This window comes from Anticarsia gemmatalis, chromosome 11 (assembly GCF_050436995.1).
Source record: "Anticarsia gemmatalis isolate Benzon Research Colony breed Stoneville strain chromosome 11, ilAntGemm2 primary, whole genome shotgun sequence".
NCBI lineage: Eukaryota > Metazoa > Arthropoda > Insecta > Lepidoptera > Erebidae > Anticarsia > Anticarsia gemmatalis.
In genome coordinates, this window is record NC_134755.1 from 3,570,694 (window position 1) to 3,589,206 (window position 18,513).

Consider the following 18,513-nt stretch of genomic DNA (forward strand, 5'->3'; position numbering starts at 1 on the left):
CCTTTTATTATGCTTTCAGATGCTGTGCCAAAACGTAACTATGCAGTAGACCAAGCCAGTGTATCTAACAGCGAGTCAAAATGTACTACCCCAGGAGTCACTCCTACAAACTTATGGACAAGCAGAACTTCAGAAACAGTCAGCAATCTTAGTTTAGACACCAGAACTTCGGACTCTTATGACGTAGAAGCTGCGCCAAGTGATAATAAAGAAACAATTTACTTGAGCCTTTCTGATATTGAGCTTGAGATTATCGAAAGCAGCCCCGATAAATCCAGCGAATCATCTCCAGAAAGGGACGTAAAACCAGCACATATCGAATACAAAAACAGATTCAAACTAGCAAAGGAATACTTCCAATCGCTAGAAGAGTTGCGAGAAGTAAAGAAACCTAAAAAACTGAACGAGTGTGAACTGCTTTTGCGGAAACAATCAACTGAATCTCTTGAAGACGAACGACCACAGAAAAGGGTGAAGAAAAACATCAAATCTCATTCGCTGCCATCTTCCGAAATAGCAAAAGGCTGGAACCAATTGCAAGAAAACCAGGAAAGGTGTGCAAGCGAAGAGAATAGTTCTACAAAATTGGTTAAAATATCTGAGAAGTTTCACGTTGAAGACTTATTTACTGACGTAACTGAAGGTAAATTGAGTCGACAAGGTAGTTTGAGAGGGATACCGCATAAGAAAGCAGTTTTGGAAGCGTTCAGATCTATGGAAAACGTAGCCGACACTACAATCAATTCATACGAAATTGCTGAATCGCAGATAACAGCGTTTGCTGAGGAACATAGAGTAAAGAATGCGCAGACGTATTTAAGCGAGTACCCTTACTTACCAACGACAGATCCGTCCAAGTATCATTCGAGGTTAGATGTGAAAGCTTCAGGTCTAATCTCCTTGAAAGAGTTGAAAGAGAAGAAGCCGAGAAGGAATAGTGTGCCTGACTTAAGATTAAATCCTAATTTTACCGTAAACCTTTAGAATTATGTAGTTTGGATCGCCTTGAATATAAATGACGTATATTTTCATAAAATTTTAATACGTAAAATATATGTCATAGTTTTATAGTGGTCCATAACATAGTCATAATCTTAATATACAGTATTTGCTAGTACCTAAAAGTTAGTTAATACTCATCTGTTGTAAGCGATGTTTATGTTACTTAAATAAAGATACGGTAAGTTCTTGAGCGTTTACAAAACCAAGGCCCGGTTTCACAACCTCTGGATAAATATCAGATAGCTTATCTTATAGAATTTTGACAGTTGTTTTCATACACTTCATCTAGAAGATAGGTTAACTGTTACTTATTTAAACGCTGTAAAACTGGCCCTAAGCATATTTTAGCTGCGAGTAAGCCTGTTGTTCGCTTCGTACGAACATATACGGGCTTATACGCATCCTAAATATGCTAAGTACGTATACGTTTAAAGTATTATTCGTTTATCCCAGTTTTTAGATAATATTTATTTAAAAGTGTCGTTATTCATGACAATGTTTAAAAAATTGGTTTTGCTAATGACTTTGACTATGTTAATGTTTGAATATTTTAGTTATTTGAACTCTGTTCTGTGTTGTCTCGTTGTTATTGTACATTATGTACAGTTATTGAATCTAATTCTTAAGTTTTAAGATTTTACTGTAATTATTTATTCTACATTAAATAAAATTGCCTATTTTCCGTCTTCTCATTGACTTATCAATACAATCCTAGAAAATAACAATAACCTGATATCATACTGGAAAAGGATGGTACTGATTGAAATGCATGAAAAAGTATTCTTTACAATTTATTATCATCAAATATAATTCTATTCTATATTTACAACGTATGATTTAACTAATGAGTGTAGGTTTGTTCTTACTATAATTAATTTTTTGTCACAAGCAGTTAAGACATCGTTGAACACAAGATTTAATTGCACTTGTTTGTAACTGAATTCATAGTTTCCTGAGACAGCCATGCAAAATAACTTGGTTCAATCAAGTGGCTTACAGTTTTGAAAGCTTATCTATTACTATTTACCAAAGGAAAAAATAATTTACTCTAAAATCAATGCCTTACTTCAGTCTAAACGACATTACTTTAACACTCAGTAAAATTACAGCTACAAAAAACAGTCACGCAACATAAAATCGGGCTAACAATACACTACTTTAACTGAAAACAAACAATTCTATTTGACAGTGCTACAAATATTTTCTACACGTGTGTGGTTGGCGAGTTATCAACGAAACTAGGGGAGGAGTTGAAATACATACACGTTTCGCCGTTAACACTGTTAGTCTCATTTAATATGGAGCGAGTATGTCTCAGGCCTACTGTTGAAAATATTCTGATATGAATTAATCGAAACCGAGACCTCATGACCAATAGCGCGATTCTCTACAATCGGTACCACCCAGTAAAGCGAGTTTGACATTTAAAATGTACTGCAAAGATAGTTCTTAAGACGCCCGCTGGAGGCGCTGATCAGACTTTCATACAAAAATTCTCGATAGCTAGTCGGTTGTCGATAGTCGATAGTGGTAGAGAATCGCGGTACAGTTCAGGTACACTACCAACCGCGTAGTTTTCATGTACTACAGAATCTAGCAATAAAATTGACCGTTTCGATAGCTACAAATCTATTTGATGTGTATCTGAACGTATGTGGAAGCGGCATCAGCTCGTCTCCATTGAAGCCAGGCGGCGACTTGAGGATCGCTGCGGTCACCACGCGCCTCTAACTGTTGGTAATACGCTTCACGTATGATTCTGAACGCGTCCACGCTGCGGTACGGGAGTTTGGTTATTGGGTCTATGTAGCGCGCTGGCCTCCTGGAAAGATAGTTAAGTATTGGCTTAACGATTTTTTTTTATATGAATAAATATATACTATCCTATCCTAAAAGAAATACTTTTTTACAATCATACTAATTTACTTCACTACTCATAACTTAATAGTATCAATATTTGAAAAGAAGCTGTAATTTACATTTTTAACGCAGTATTTTAGACTGTTATACTGTTTTAAGCTTTATTTCAATAGTCATTAAAGTTCATAGTCAATGCAAGTTTCAGTTAATTTGTGTCAACAGACTTAAGATTGCTAATGTAAAACATAAGAATGAATTAATATGTTTATTTTGAAAAGGGCACATCTAACATTAAAAACCACGAAACTTGTGACCATTTCGAAATGTATATTAACATAAAATTAACTAAACTTACTTAGTAACAGCACAGAGGAGTTGTCGTCGCTTCTTCGGCTTAGTTTTAGGGAAGCAAGAATTAAACGCTTTGTCTTTTAGATCATTCTCGAACGACAATAGTGTCCGTTCGTGGTACTTCACGTTTTGATCTTTCTTCTTTGAGCTCTTCTCTTCTTTACTGGAAAAAGAAGAATAGGCAAAATCAGGCTGATGCTGGATGTGCACGTACAAGCTAAATAACTAGTATTGATGATTATCGCATAATTTATTGCGCACTATTATATGACATTATGAATAGAACTAGGGACGATCTTAGGTGTTAGTTCACATCGTAGTGCAATGTAAAAAAATACATAGATACTTAGATAGTATGTATTTTTTTCTATTTTAACAAAAGTAATACAAGCCACCATGTAGACATTTGGAGATATCGTTAAATTTGTTACGTATTATTTAAAAGAAACGAAATAGGGTCCAGTGGCTATCATTTGCTGCGTTTGCTTTGACCTTAACTGTTTTTTATAACGAAAGTGCAAACTCACGCGGTAACATCTTCAATGTTGACTTCTTCATCGGGACCGATGACGTCAATGTCCATCTTTATTACTGGCTCCGGTTTGTCAGCCGGCTGTTCAGGTGTCTCAGACTTTAGTTCCGGTAACTCTATGTCTGTTTGTGTTAGGAGATCTGAGAATATTAAAATATTTGGTTTAAAATATATTTATAGTATAGTGTTTTTGTTTTATGTATTCATAATGAATAGAACATCTAACATCTTCAGGAAAAAAGTACGACGACCATCCAATTTTTGGTCGATATACTTTGAAATATTATTTCTGTCCAAACAGGGATTCAGACCATGGCGCCGCATTCTACATTACCTGTTAATACATACTATAAAGAACATCTTGACGATATCATAACATAGTATACTAGCTGTCCCGCGCAACTTCACTTGCGTCACATAAGAGAGAATGGGTCATAATTTTCCCCGTTTTTGTAACATTTTTCGTTGCTACTCCGCTCCTAATGGCCGTAGCATGATGTTATATAGCCTATATATAGCCTTTCTCGATAAATGGACACTATCTAACGCTGAAAGAATTTTTCAAATCAGACCAGAAGTTCCTGAGATTAGCTCGTTCAAACAAACCTCAGCTTTATAATATTAGAATAGATTTTTATAGATTGTCTAAACACAACAAGTTAAAAATTAAATAATATGTTTACCTTCCTCACTTTTAATGATATCACTTAAATTCAGATCACCCAATGGAGTCAGAGTAACCTTCTCTTCAGCTGGTGGAATTTCTTCTATCAATGGTACTGCAAATGAGTGATATCTAAAAACAATAAGAAACATTTATAAAACAGTAGCGCTATTGTCTAGAGTGGATACTGTCGAGTATCGAGAGTCTGACAATTTAAAATATACTGTCAAAATAGTTCTTAAGGAGCCCGGTAGAGGCGCTGATCAGATTTTCGTGCAAAATTTCTCGTAAGCTAACTGGTTGTCGGTAGTCGATAGCAGTAGAGAATCGAGGTACTGAAGAGTCAGTTAAGTGAGAAATTGTGATTCACATACCTTATTACTGGACCTGTGATAGTTTTCTTTGTTGGTCGAATCTTTTTTCTTTCCAATTCAATCTGTTCAAATCTTTCTGGAATTAAAAATGGAGATATTTTAGAATCTAAATTGGAAATTAGCAATGTAGATTGAGGGATAAAATGTATAGAGCTATCTAAACATGCGCGTTACACATTAGTGGGAAATAAAGTTAGAACCTGAGACAACAATGACCTTTAGAAGTTATGTGTGTATAAGATTTTCATTTGTTACTTTAGTGTAGGAAAACATTGTGATGAAACAAAAGTCCTCCCTCTAACACTCTTGCCCAGGAGTTCGATAGTAATAGGATGAGAAAAAGAATGTAGGTCATGTCAATATTAATACATACTTATTTCAATTTACACATCTATTTACAATATCAACAAAATTTTACATAAAGATCTATACTCATATAATAAAGCTGAAGAGTTTGTTTGAATCTCATCATATCATAATCTCAGGAACACTGGCCCGAATTGAAATTTTTTTTCAATGTTAGATAGCCCATGTATCGAAGAAGACTATAGGCTGTACATCATTACGCTACGACCAATAGGAGCAGAGTAGTAGAGAAAATTATGACCCATTCTCTCTTATGTGACGCAAGCGAAGTTGCGTGGGTCAGCTAGTATAATATAAAACATACCTAAGCTCTTAAGATTCTCTTTTTCAGTAATAAGGGCCTCTTCAAGCAATTCCTCTTGTGTTGGCATTTTGTCCTCCACTTTCTTAGGCTTCTTTCTTTTCAGCTCGGACCTTATCTTGATTCTCTGTTGAGTCTCAGCTGATTTCACTGCTGTACTCTGTCTTATAGATTTACGCTCTGAAATAGGAAAGGATAAAGTGTTTTAAACTCTTGCAAATAGTACACATAATATTAAAATGTTACCGATTAGTTTGAGTCAGCCCGTGACCACAGTTGATGCAATACGATTGAAACGTCATTATAGAATTTTAATATTGTTGAATACTTTTAACATTAAAGAATGTTGCTACACCATGAGTAAAGAGAACTAGGATAAGACTGCTAATCATAATCTTCTTCTTCTTATCGTATGGTTAGTGGTCAACCTAGTGTTAAAGTTGTTCAAGCCGCCCGAAGGCCTTTGACATGGCTAAATGACTGTTACCTTAATCGACAACAACCAGGACCGACTTATTACTAATCATAATAAAGTGGTGCTAGGAGTCCACACTTGAAAAAGTTTGGGAAAACCTGTCTTAGAGGTAATCAATTAGGATAACACGGATGTCTTACCAATAGATGTATCAAGAAATCTTTCAGATTTTTCCGGTTTAACATCTTTTTCTATTTTCTGTTCTTTCTCAGGTTTTATTTCTTTAGGCTTCTTTTCCTTTTCAGCAATTTTTCTCACTCTATCCAATGTAGTAGTTACAGGTTTGTCTCCTTTCTTCAACTTCCTATTAGGATCCTATAAAACAACATAAAATTAAAATTAGTGTTAAAGACAGTTTGAAATAATTGTTTTACTAAAACATAATACACATGTAAAATTTGTTTAATACATTTATTGAGGGCATGCAAAGTTCCTAACCCGCACTTGGCCAGCGTGGTCGCCTCAAGGCCTAACCCCTCCCTCAATGCGGAAGGAGACCCTTGCCCAGTAGTGGGACATTGATGGGTTAAATTTATTATTTATTTCATAATAATTTTAGTATTTACTTTACAAATTAAATAAACAACATACACTTTGGATAGAACTTACCTTATACGCCTTAGTGCCGACCTTTCGTTTTCTTTTATCATCAGCTTCCTGATCAGACACAGGTTCATCATTCTCATCAATATCAAAATCTGAGTCCACAACATCTTCTGTCTCTTTCTCTTGCCTATAAATAAAAACAACAAAATTACTTTTTATTTAAGTAAATTTTATGTTAGGCCCCCTAAATAGAGTCAATAATATGACACAATATTATATGATATAATGCGAAATATTTCTATTTGTATAGAACAATCAAATTATTATTTCTCTGAGTATCACGTGTAAAGTTTATGTTTCCAGGTCCGTATAATATCTATTGAAAGCATTTGGTAAGCAAATAACATACCTACTTACAAAATACCAACACAAACTTAAAAAACAGGTATTTAACAATAAGAGATTATGATAACAACTGTGCATGGAATCAGTCTCTTTTGCATTTCAAGTACTGAAATAAGGGAACATACTATAACACAGTTTATAAATATGAAATAACATACACATAATCGTTATCCTCTTCAGTTTCTTGAAATCCTCCGTATGTGGTCTTGTAGAAATCATCCTCTTCTTCCTCGTCTAGTAGTTTAGCCATGCGGTTACCCGCATTAGAACGACGTTCCCTTTGCGACATTTTGATTTTCACTGATAATTATACTTAATTGCTATAGAAATCGGTATTTAAGAATAAAAATATAAACAAACAAATAGCAGCACCATACACGGAACCCATCAACCCAAGCCAACTGACAGTGACATCTGCCAATTTGTGCTTGTCAACGTTGACACTAAAAAGCAGTATTGCCATACTCCATGTCATTAGTTTAGAATAAAACTTCACTTAATAGAGGCCATACTACTTATTATTCTGTGGCCATAGGCTCATAATGGATAACTTTTATAACGCGCCACTATTATCTCGGATTCTCAAAGTGAAGTACAAGACTGACTCGATGGGCACTTTCGACTCAACAGGGAGTTTGTCCCAGAAGCCTAAAAAATAAGGCAAAATCACACATGAGAGCGGGAGAGGTTGCTTTCAGTTCCACCAAGGAATTGTGTGTGGTTGTGTGTTTGGACAAGAACTTGGTGACCATGATCTCCATACTCCACGAAGTAAAAGTCGGCGGAATAGGACAACATGGGTTTTATAGATATAAACCGCAAGTAATACAGGACTACAACCTCTCAAAAGGCGGCATAGACCATATTCTGCAAGCCTACCCCATGGAGAGGGCAAACAAAATTACTTGGGATAAAAAACTGTTCCGCCGACTTCTCAATGTGTCGATACACAATGCTTTTGTCATGTTCAACCACAACCGCACGGAAGCCATTGAACACCGCGAGTTTCGGCTGCAATTAGCCAAGCAGTTACTCCAAATGTGTACACCTGAGACAGTCCCTCGGCCAGTAGAACCAGTGACGCTACCGCAGATGCATTTACCGGCTAAAACTGAACGATCACAGCGGTGTAAGCTGTGCGCTGCAAACCGGGTGCGGCGCTCGACGGGTTGGAGGCTTATGTCTCGTAGGATGTTACACAGAGTTTCATAAATTAAAATACCAAACGTAAACATTTAAACAAAATTTTTGAATTTTTAATGTTCTTCAGACCAAATTTTAGTATCACTACAGCAGGAACGTTACGAACAACGAAAGTGAGTGACTACTTGTTCACTATTTATCTATTTTCGTACCTGTGTTTGTATTTCCGTAGTTGCCTAAATCGTCCATTTCTTGGTCTAATTGCGAAAGGGTTATATTTAAGGGGCTATATTACACCAGTCGTCGAATCGCCGGCACATGTTGACAAAGTTCCGCGGAAGCGATGGCGGCAATGCTTTATTTCAAAATAATCCTTACACGGTAAGGATTCTCTTGTTGACTCAACTTAATGATTATTTGCCTAATCCTTAAGGTATAATAATTGGGTGTGATGTTATGCATTTAAGTTAACAAACATTCAATATTAATCTATGTGGGGTAGTAAATAAATAAAACCAGTAAATATTTTGTGCTGTTTATTCAATTGTTAACAGTTATTATAAGATTTTACTTCAGTCATCTTTAGTTTTCCTGATAAAACCACTTTCCGTTAGTTTTTGTTTTGTTTCATATTGATACATTCACTTGCTGTTTAAGAGTATGCTTGAGCCTAGTCGATTTGAATTGAACCATTCGACTATTCGCGATACCATTCAAACCGACTTACACCAGACATTACATTTAAAGAATTAAATTAGTAGGTATTACATTTTAACTATAGTTTAAGATTCGTTCGATTTCATGTGATTTTACATTTAAACTTTTAGTACGCTTAATTTTAACTACGTTTGGAATATCATTCCTATATGACCGTGATGTAAAATATATAAGTTTGAACATAAAACCACAGGAAAAATAACCCTTTGGACACCTAGTGCTACAACTGAAATAAGTACAAGATGACTAAACATAGTAACACAAATGATTTTAACACACTAGAATCACATGATAAAATTAATATAACATTGTAGTGCTACAGTATAATAATTAATAATTTAAAATTATAAACATGAACAAAAAATAAATGGAATGTTTAAGGATCAGGCGTTGCTCTTTTGTGATGCTTATAACATTAAAAATATTCTCAGGTAAATATTTTATATTAATTACATATTATAATTATTATAATTCGAGATTATAATCTCAAACACTCGTCCAAACAGGAGCAGCACTAGCCACTAACATTAGAGAATAAAGTAAATAATTTATCATTTAGTTATAATGTTAAGCATTTACAAACATCAAAACATTTTAGTATTATAGAAATCAACGATATATAGGTATTTTTTATAAACAATAACTTTTTATCTAATAAATAAAATACAGTAATAACAGTGCAATTTAAAATGGACGTTTTGAAATTTTACAATTTGATAGTCGTGTTTGTATCAACTTTCAATTCTTATTTCAGTATAGCAGAGTCGTAGTTAACGTCCTATTGGCCTTTTATCTAATGCACTGAATGCAATCTAAGTATTATTTATTATCATGCGTACCAATCGCAATTTTATAAAATATCGCAATAAATTCAACAGTTTTTAAAAAGAAGGCTTGCTTATATGGTGAGAAAATATTTTCTTTACAGTGCGTAATTTCCAAAATAATTATATATTAGAAATTTTGCAAAAGCAATGCTTAGAGGCCGATCAAGCCAGAAAATCTGTGAAATCGAAATCTAGATGGTATAACAAACAAGTCTATGACAGTAAATATTTTAAGGGAAATAATGCATCTTATATTGTATAAATATGATTTAGCTAAGAAATATCTATATCTCGCACACAATACTCATAAATATTACAATAATATTATTATATTTCTCTAATATATGAAATCAAGTAGAAAATCTAAAATTTCGCATACAGATATAATAAATCTTTTAAAATTTTAATAGCAACATAATCTGTATCTATAAATTGTATTTACGGTAAATAATTGCAATATTTCAACTGGCAATAATTATGAACATTTTCAACAAAACGTAGACATTAGTGCTACTCGTCACACGCCGTACCTCCGTACCTCGTCGCTTCGTTACAATAATTAACTATTAATTCAATATTGTATGATTATTTTATCTACTTTCATTTTACTATTGATTGATTATCTTACATTAGGAAATATAGAAAATTAAATAGCAACAAAATTATCAAAAACTAAATAACAATAAATAATGCTAGTATAAAAACGAAACACGCCAATCATTTTATGTATACCTTACGCTAAAGAGTTTGCGAAATGCCTGCAAACTTATGAAAAAGCGATAACAAAAAACAAGTTTTATAAATATGTTTATAGAATTTCAAGTATAAATCGCTGAATTTACATCAACTTAGGTTCTTTATATAAAAATAGAACCATGTATTCCTCGATTAAATAGACGCACTTTTTAGAAGTTACAATATTAAGTATATCATTCAATCATTCATATTCCTTAAATTCGGTGTTTTCATCATCATGCAAGTGATTTCTAATTTATAGTGCAGCCACACACACACAAGACGACATTAGACTTGAAATTCTATAAACGAAACAAAATGAAGAACATCCCCCAATAATAATAATCAACCCTTACAACAAACCCTACTTAGCCTAAATATATTTAAAAGTAAAAATAGTGAAACAGTGAGAGTTATATAGTAAAATTCCACTACTCGTTAATTATATTTATATACAGGAATGTATTAGTGCAGGCGTGAAAAAACTATGTAAGATTGTATATTGATGTGGCGATGATTATGAATAAACATTTGATATTCTCAATACGTATAGTTTAGTAGTATACTGTGTAGATTCTTAACCAAGAACGTTATGTTAACAACTGATTATTGCAAAAGGGCACATCTCACATTACAAGCACAAGATATACGCCCTTCTCGAAATTTCATATACACTTACTATTTAATTATAAGCTGCGGTATAAATTATATTATGTTTAAACCGCCACATCATATACCAAGAACCGACAAAAATACTGTTAAAAAGCTTAATGAAACTATTTAGAGATGGCACCACGGTCGACTTGAGCAACGGTGACAGACGAGCGTGTCCGTCAAAATGGCGGGTGGAAAGTCATGAAATCGAATGAAACGTGCTTTATTATTTTGTAGTGTTTTGGTAGTATTTAGTAGCTAAGCAAAAATATTTAGTAGTATTACCAATACGATATGAAACGAAAAACAAAATCCGCCGCCAAGCTGATGTCTGGTTGGCGGGTGGTAATTGAACGGCGTGAAATGCTTTACATTTTTATATGTCAGATTTTAGTAGTCTATTGGTAGGTAAATAAAATAACATTAATCTTATCTACGTGCTAATAGTTTACAAATTAAAGGCATCACACACACTACATCGAGTACGCCTACGCATATTATCACAGCAATGTTTACTTAACAGGTGTATAAGAGATTTCAAATTTAAAGCTCGTTCATTCAATGTAGGTACTATTTTTTTTATTTAACATTATTATATAATTTAATATATTCGTTTTTTATTAGTGTAAAACAACGGTAACATAAATTATAAAAAATACTCCTCCAGACTAATAACAATGACACTCGTAAGTAACATTGCTGTGATAATATGCGTAGGCGTACTCGATGTAGTGTGTGTGATGCCTTTAATTTGTAAACTATTAGCACGTAGATAAGATTAATGTTATTTTATTTACCTACCAATAGACTACTAAAATCTGACATATAAAAATGTAAAGCATTTCACGCCGTTCAATTACCACCCGCCAACCAGACATCAGCTTGGCGGCGGATTTTGTTTCTCGTTTCATATCGTATTGGTAATACTACTAAATATTTTTGCTTAGCTACTAAATACTACCAAAACACTACAAAATAATAGAGCACGTTTCATTCGATTTCATGACTTTCCACCCGCCATTTTGACGGACACCAGACGAGCTCCTTGGCGCGAGACCATTGCGTTGGTGTCGCACCTTGAGCCCTGGAGCTTTGTTTGACACCGTTATGAACCAACTCATACAACATGAAGAAAGAAATTTGAAGCTAGAAAGCTAAACACCACCCCCTTTTACGTGTATTTCACACTGAACACCAACTTAGTTCAAGCTCACATTATTTCTCTTCTTTTATTTATTTCTTTTCTCTTCTTTTATGGCACTTTCATTATACTTTGTAACCATTTATGATGTCAGAAGGTAGAATGAACAACCAGAGGCCCAGTGTGAAACCACTTAAAAACCATACAACAATTTTACAACAGTCCAAACAATTGAAATACAACGCACGTTATGCATAAACCAACAATATCTTAAATAAAAAAAATCTTTCACAGCTCTCATAAAATACTATAAAAGATTCCCATGGCACCATTTAAAATGAATCACTTATTATTAATTGCAAAGAACGCTTAAGTGAAAGCAAGTAAGTACAATATACAAAAGTGTTAGAAGTTAAAACTATAAATTAATGAAAGAAAACAATGACTATTCCTGATCCTTGCAACCCTGTGAATTCTAATCCTGTGATATAGTCAATACGACCGGTTTCCAACAAAGAAATACTGAGGCACTGTGTCAAATAGTTTTGAGATCTTATGTTCAAATAAGATCGATTTCAAATGTGGCATGTTTCAAAATAAAATAACAAGAGCAACTTAAATGCTTTTAACATAATTTTAATGTCAACTTATTAAATATATTTTGCACAAAATTTAACTTTTTATTAGTCTTTATTCGTTAGTGATGTGCAAAATCTATTCAATTTAGTCGATTTATCATAGTTGTCATCGATAAACTATTACACAGTGCAATAAAATAGATTTCTTTAGTTGGAAAACGACAAGATTTTACAATAGTTTACTAAAGGTAGAATAGATCTTAATTTTAAATCTTGAAGTAAACATTTTGAGCTACGGTACATTTCTAGAGAATTATTTATTTAAATATAAATTATGTACTAATGTATAATTATGTACATTGTTCCAAAAATCCTGTGTGTTGTGACGTGTGCAAGTGAATTCGAAAATTGTATTTTTTTTCTCCAAAATGTTTTAGTGTCACACATTTGGCACATATAGTGTATTGAGCTTTGATGTACCAAAGTAACAATGCAAGCTATTTAAGACTTTTAGTTGCTCGTAAATTACTCTTTATAATAAGTAAACAATCGTAATTATCACAAATGAAATTAATACTTGATTATTAACTGAGGTCTTTAAATTAATTGAAGATAACAACATCTCTTTTTCTAATAAAAAAACAAGCATTTAGATTCATAAATGAACTCATTTGAGACGTAATAATATAAATTGAAACTTACTTCGTAAGTCGCGTAGCGTTTGAAATTACTCTATAGAAAAAGTTGACGACATACACAATCGGAACAATCGGTAATATTCGGCTTGGCCGAATGTCGAATGAGTTCATTCACAAGTAATTTCAATCGCCTAACATTAACAGAATCTTATTTAAATCGAAAACAAGATGTCAAAACATCGATTTATTATTTAATAATAATAATGTATGCCTATATGAGTCGTCGTCTATTAAAAATAGGATAGCAAAGTATTCAAGTGTCAACTTACATCGAGGTGAAAATTATAGTACTTATTACATAGTCAGTGAACAGAATCGTGTACCATAAGTATCTAAATTATTATTTAGTTGTACCTCGTTGCGTCTCGAACGATTGATGGTTATTTGGTGACATTTAATACGGTCTTTGGTCTCATTTAGTTATTAAAGAGCGAGTGAAGGAAAATGGACTCTGTAAACACAAAATCTTAACTATAACTCATTAACGAAATTTTATTTGAAATAACCACAGGTTTTATAACGATTTAATTATTTCTATTACAACTTCATATTATGTGGTCACTAACACAGATAACATGTAACCATACTTTTATCATAGTGCAACTACATGTCATTTTAATAGCGAAGTTACTAAGATTCTTGAGCAATTTCATTCGCACAGTTGTTTTATGAACACAATTTTATTTCACAGTTAACTTCTTTATTAGTTTTAATATTTTATTAAATAAAGAAGTTTAAAGCGTTTAACCTGGGACCTACCGTGTTACCTACTATGTCAACTGAGTGTTGCCATACCGGAAAAAAAATAGAATATATACAGGGTGTCCCAAAACTCAACGATAATCCGAGACAGGATGAAAGGCCAAGTCATACTGGTTCTAGGAAAAATAAAAAAAAAATTCCATGTCACTTAGTTCAGCAATAATAGACACTTTTCAAAAAAGTTGAAATTCCACACCCTTGGTCGCATTTTCAAGTCCTGTGATCACCAATGTCACAATTTCGCTGTGTTTTTTAGAATTTCGTAATCTTTATTAAATATGCTATTAATCGTAAAACAAATTAATGCACAAAACATTGTCAATTTAATAAAAAAAGTTAAGTTTTAGAGAGTCATGGTTCACAAAAATATCGTTAGTTAACTTTGACGCTTCATATTGAAAAAAAAAATGTACTACACTACCCTTGGCAAGTTATTTCAAAAGTTGGCGCATTTAATCAAGATTTCAAAATGGTACAACACTTGCCACTTTTCTGGCCATTAAAAATGTTATTTTTATTTGAACGACGAGTATCCTCGAAAATGGATCGGACGCAGTGGTACAATTGTATGGCCTCCTCGTTCCCCCGATCTAAATCCAGTAGATATTTTTTACTGGGAATGCATAAAAGAAAAAGTCTATTCGAAATCAATACAAAATCTATTAGAACTTCGCCAGAAAATTTACACAGCGTCAGAGGAAATAAATGCAAGGAATTTTGCTTGTCTGGTAAAAAGATCTTTTGTACGCCGTTGCAGAGCATGTATTCGTGCCAGAGGAAAACAATTCGGAATTAATTTAGTTAAGGAGAATAATTAAATAAGAACGATGGTTCGTTCATTTTTTTTTTTATTACTATTACCCATTATGTTTATTACATTAAATATTGGTTATGGACTGACTCAATTACCTCTTTACTAAAAATAATTGCTTTCCTCTGGCACGAATATATGCTTTGCAACGACGTACAAAAGATCTTTTTACCAGTCAAGCAAAATTCCTTGCATTTATTTCCTCCGACGCTGTGTCAATTTTCTGGCGCAGTTCTAATAGATTTTGTATTGATTTCGAATAGACTTTTTCTTTTATGCATTCCCAGTAAAAAATATCTACTGGATTTAGATCGGGGGAACGAGGAGGCCATACAATTGTACCACTGCGTCCGATCCATTTTCGAGGATACTCGTCGTTCAAATAAAAATAACATTTTTAATGGCCAGAAAAGTGGCAAGTGTTGTACCATTTTGAAATCTTGATTAAATGCGCCAACTTTTGAAATAACTTGCCAAGGGTAGTGTAGTACATTTTTTTTTTCAATATGAAGCGTCAAAGTTAACTAACGATATTTTTGTGAACCATGACTCTCTAAAACTTAACTTTTTTTATTAAATTGACAATGTTTTGTGCATTAATTTGTTTTACGATTAATAGCATATTTAATAAAGATTACGAAATTCTAAAAAACACAGCGAAATTGTGACATTGGTGATCACAGGACTTGAAAATGCGACCAAGGGTGTGGAATTTCAACTTTTTTGAAAAGTGTCTATTATTGCTGAACTAAGTGACATGGAATTTTTTTTTTATTTTTCCTAGAACCAGTATGACTTGGCCTTTCATCCTGTCTCGGATTATCGTTGAGTTTTGGGACACCCTGTATAGTATCCTAGTTCGAAAGGTAGAAGAGTCCACGTTCCTCAGTCCCGCTTACAAGGAGTCGGAGCCGGGCGAGAGCGGGCGGCGCGGTCAGTACACCCACGACACGGGCACCCACTGCGGCGTGGAGCGCAGGCGAGCCAGCGCCGCCTCCAGCTGCGCCAGCGTGTCGTCGATGTCGTTGTTGACGATGTGCAGGTCGAAGTAGTGGCCGTACGTGCGCCGCAGCTGCTCCGACTCGCGCACCAGCACTTCCAGCGACCCGTCGTACTGCGGAAGGTAAAAGAGTAACGTATGGTGAAAAGTTGTAAGTTATTGAACAGAGATGGCGTTTATTTTTTTTTTTTTTCAAGGTGAGTCTCGCTCTCAAAATTAAGCTACGTTCGGGAACACTTGGGGTCAATAAAAAATATCACAAAAATATATATTTCATGTGTTAATCAAGTCTTAGATCCCTGTTGTTGTTGATCAATGGATATATGTATTTCAAAGACCGAAAAAGGCTTGTAATTCGATTCAGGGGATACCAGGTTATTGTTGCGATTCAATTTATTAATTTTCAAAATGTGATGTGTAAATGGTGCAGGTACTAACGTCGGCGACGTTGTTGAGCGGCGGCGCGGCGATGAACACGACGTAGGGCGCGAACTCGGCCGTGCGCAGGATCTTGAGCGCCTGCGGCTCCACGTCGAGGATGGCGATGCGGCGCTCGCCGTGGATGCGCCGGATCGTCTCCAGCCGCGTGCCGTACATGGCGTCCTCGTGGGTACCTGCACGGTACAGAACAGAATTTAGCACCTACCTGATTGGAGCCGTGAATGCGATTACAGATTTTACTCTCAGGACGATAATGTTTACCGACTTCAAGGAGGATTATGATATGTTCGAATTATTGTTTTTTTAGGTAACTTTATTCTTTATAAAAATATATTTTAAAACAGATGTGGGATTGACATAGAGGCGATATTCCTTCTTACCGTATTCCAAATATTCGTTCGCTGCTATATCAGCCATCATTTCTTCGTGAGATACGAAATAGTAGTGTCTACCGTTTTCTTCGTCAGGTCTTGGTGGTCTAGTAGTATCTGAAAATAAACAAATACACCCATCAAAGGCGTTATTTTATTTCTTGTTACCTCCGAATACCAAAAAATCTGACCACCGTTACTCTTGACCCGGTCAAACTTCCTTTAATTATTCTCCTCTATTTTTTATTAATAACTAACTCACGCCTTCTTATTTTTTATTTAAAACCGCGCATTTTTAAATTTATTCTATACCTTTACACCTTCTCTGGACTTCCACAAATAATTCAAGACCAAAATTAACCAAATCGGTCTAGCCGTTCACGAGTTTTAGCGACACTAACGAACAGCAATTCATTTTTATATCTATAGAACAAAAAACGTGTCTTATACATTTAATAAGTATATAATGTATTTAAGATCATTTACTTACGGGGTATAGGATAGGCATATTGATCAGGATGACGCGCAATGAGCGTGTTCTTTATATGGCGACGACCAACGCCGTGGGCGCCCAGAAGTACAATCGTTTTTCTTTGGAAAGCTGGAAATGAAAACAAATATTATATTAATATGTTATATTTATTCTGTAGCCATAACTAGTGTTTTGCTAACAGTACAAAATATTTTTTAAAGACGACGAATTTGCGAGGGAGTAGCACTCCCTACTAATAAATCCTTTAGGTTCAAAACGACAACTTCCCAAAACGTTCACGCTCCCTAAAAGTCCTCTTCCCAAAAATGGTAAATATCTATTACTGTAATAAAGGCCCATATATGAATAGTATAATATTCTGGTACAAAAACTTACAGGGTAATTTGACGACCTCCTCGTAAGTGACGACATCTAGTTGATCAAACACAGCGTTGTGTTTCGCTAAATATTTGTCTTTCGACTGTTTCTTCTTACGTCCGAATATAGAACAATTCACTGAAACAAAAATAAATAAAAATTTATACCAAATTAACTAAAACATGAAAATATCGCGAAAAAGAAATCTTAAAGCCAATTGCTAATTGCTTGCTGTTATTTTTTTAATTTAAATTTTGTGTTAAAAACATGCTGCGGTGTTTTAAAATATTTAACGTGATTTTTTGCTTTAAAAAAGTGAACAATTTTGTAAGAAATTTTCCTAAACATGCATTTAACTGTAACATTTAAAATCCAAGAATTATTTAAGAACATTTTTTTATACAAAAGCCAATTTTGCTTAAATCGTTATAAAATATTTAAGTTTGTTTTTACCACACAAGTTAGAATAGCATATAACTACAATTTGTGGATAAACTGTAGAAATACATTTAATTATAATTTAACACTAAACGTATAAATTCAGGCCTAATTCAAATACACCAAGAAAGGTATTATTCTGGGTTTTGAAATAGGCCTTTGCAAACTTTAACAGTACAATTTAACTATAAGTAAAGGAACAAAATACACAAGACAAAAACAATTCCTTACACTACACATCAATTCGACATCTAACACCAATTAAGTAGAAAGAGCAGACAATCAAACTGATTTCAAGGAATATTTCTATTAACTATTACTTTAATACAAACTCTAATTCATTCTTTCAACACAACAAAATCAATCATTTAATTTGTCTAGTTAACCTGGAGTAATTAGTATTTTCGGTGACTGCAAATAAATTATATAACACACTTTGCAAGGTACAGACCTCGGTAAATTCTAAACTTC

General features: G+C 33.9%; 3 protein-coding genes across 10 annotated transcripts in view; 1 reads left to right on the plus strand and 2 right to left on the minus strand.

Moving 5' to 3' along the window:
* The window catches only part of LOC142976575 (uncharacterized), a 61,115-nt gene extending 59,433 nt beyond the window's left edge, over nt 1–1,682 (plus strand). Inside the window, exon 5 of the mRNA XM_076120007.1 lies at nt 20–1,682. Coding sequence (XP_075976122.1) covers nt 20–984 — 965 coding nt within the window. The 3' untranslated portion in view covers nt 985–1,682. The remainder of the gene's footprint in view (nt 1–19) is intronic.
* A 98-nt stretch (nt 1,683–1,780) lies between these two features.
* On the minus strand, nt 1,781–7,276 carry YL-1 (Vacuolar protein sorting-associated protein YL-1). Its single transcript, XM_076120197.1, has 9 exons — nt 7,035–7,276; nt 6,535–6,658; nt 6,066–6,240; nt 5,454–5,630; nt 4,784–4,859; nt 4,429–4,541; nt 3,741–3,885; nt 3,218–3,376; nt 1,781–2,824 (listed from the first exon to the last, which is right to left on the minus strand). Exons 1-9 carry the CDS (start codon nt 7,163–7,165, stop codon nt 2,632–2,634), a joined length of 1,293 nt encoding a protein of 430 aa, XP_075976312.1. The 5' UTR covers nt 7,166–7,276; the 3' UTR covers nt 1,781–2,631.
* A 1,272-nt stretch (nt 7,277–8,548) lies between these two features.
* The window catches only part of CASK (peripheral plasma membrane protein CASK), a 228,006-nt gene continuing 218,041 nt past the window's right edge, over nt 8,549–18,513 (minus strand). For all 8 annotated transcript variants that reach the window (XM_076119690.1, XM_076119685.1, XM_076119684.1 and 5 more), the window contains 5 exons: nt 17,623–17,742; nt 17,245–17,355; nt 16,764–16,871; nt 16,381–16,556; nt 8,549–16,056 (listed from right to left, as the gene is read on the minus strand). In XM_076119690.1, the coding sequence (XP_075975805.1) occupies nt 15,877–16,056; nt 16,381–16,556; nt 16,764–16,871; nt 17,245–17,355; nt 17,623–17,742 (695 nt within the window). In that variant the 3' untranslated portion in view covers nt 8,549–15,876. The remainder of the gene's footprint in view (nt 16,057–16,380; nt 16,557–16,763; nt 16,872–17,244; nt 17,356–17,622; nt 17,743–18,513) is intronic.

Bases quoted from the DNA above. Each gene is read 5' to 3' on its own strand.
- YL-1 (XM_076120197.1), bottom strand. From the start codon at position 7,165: ATGTCGCAAAGGGAACGTCGTTCTAATGCGGGTAACCGCATGGCTAAA. The intron at 6,659-7,034 runs GTATGTTATTTC...TTTTATTTATAG, and splicing joins GAAGAGGATAACGATTATGT to GCAAGAGAAAGAGACAGAAG. The intron at 6,241-6,534 runs GTAAGTTCTATC...GTTGTTTTATAG, and splicing joins TCGGCACTAAGGCGTATAAG to GATCCTAATAGGAAGTTGAA.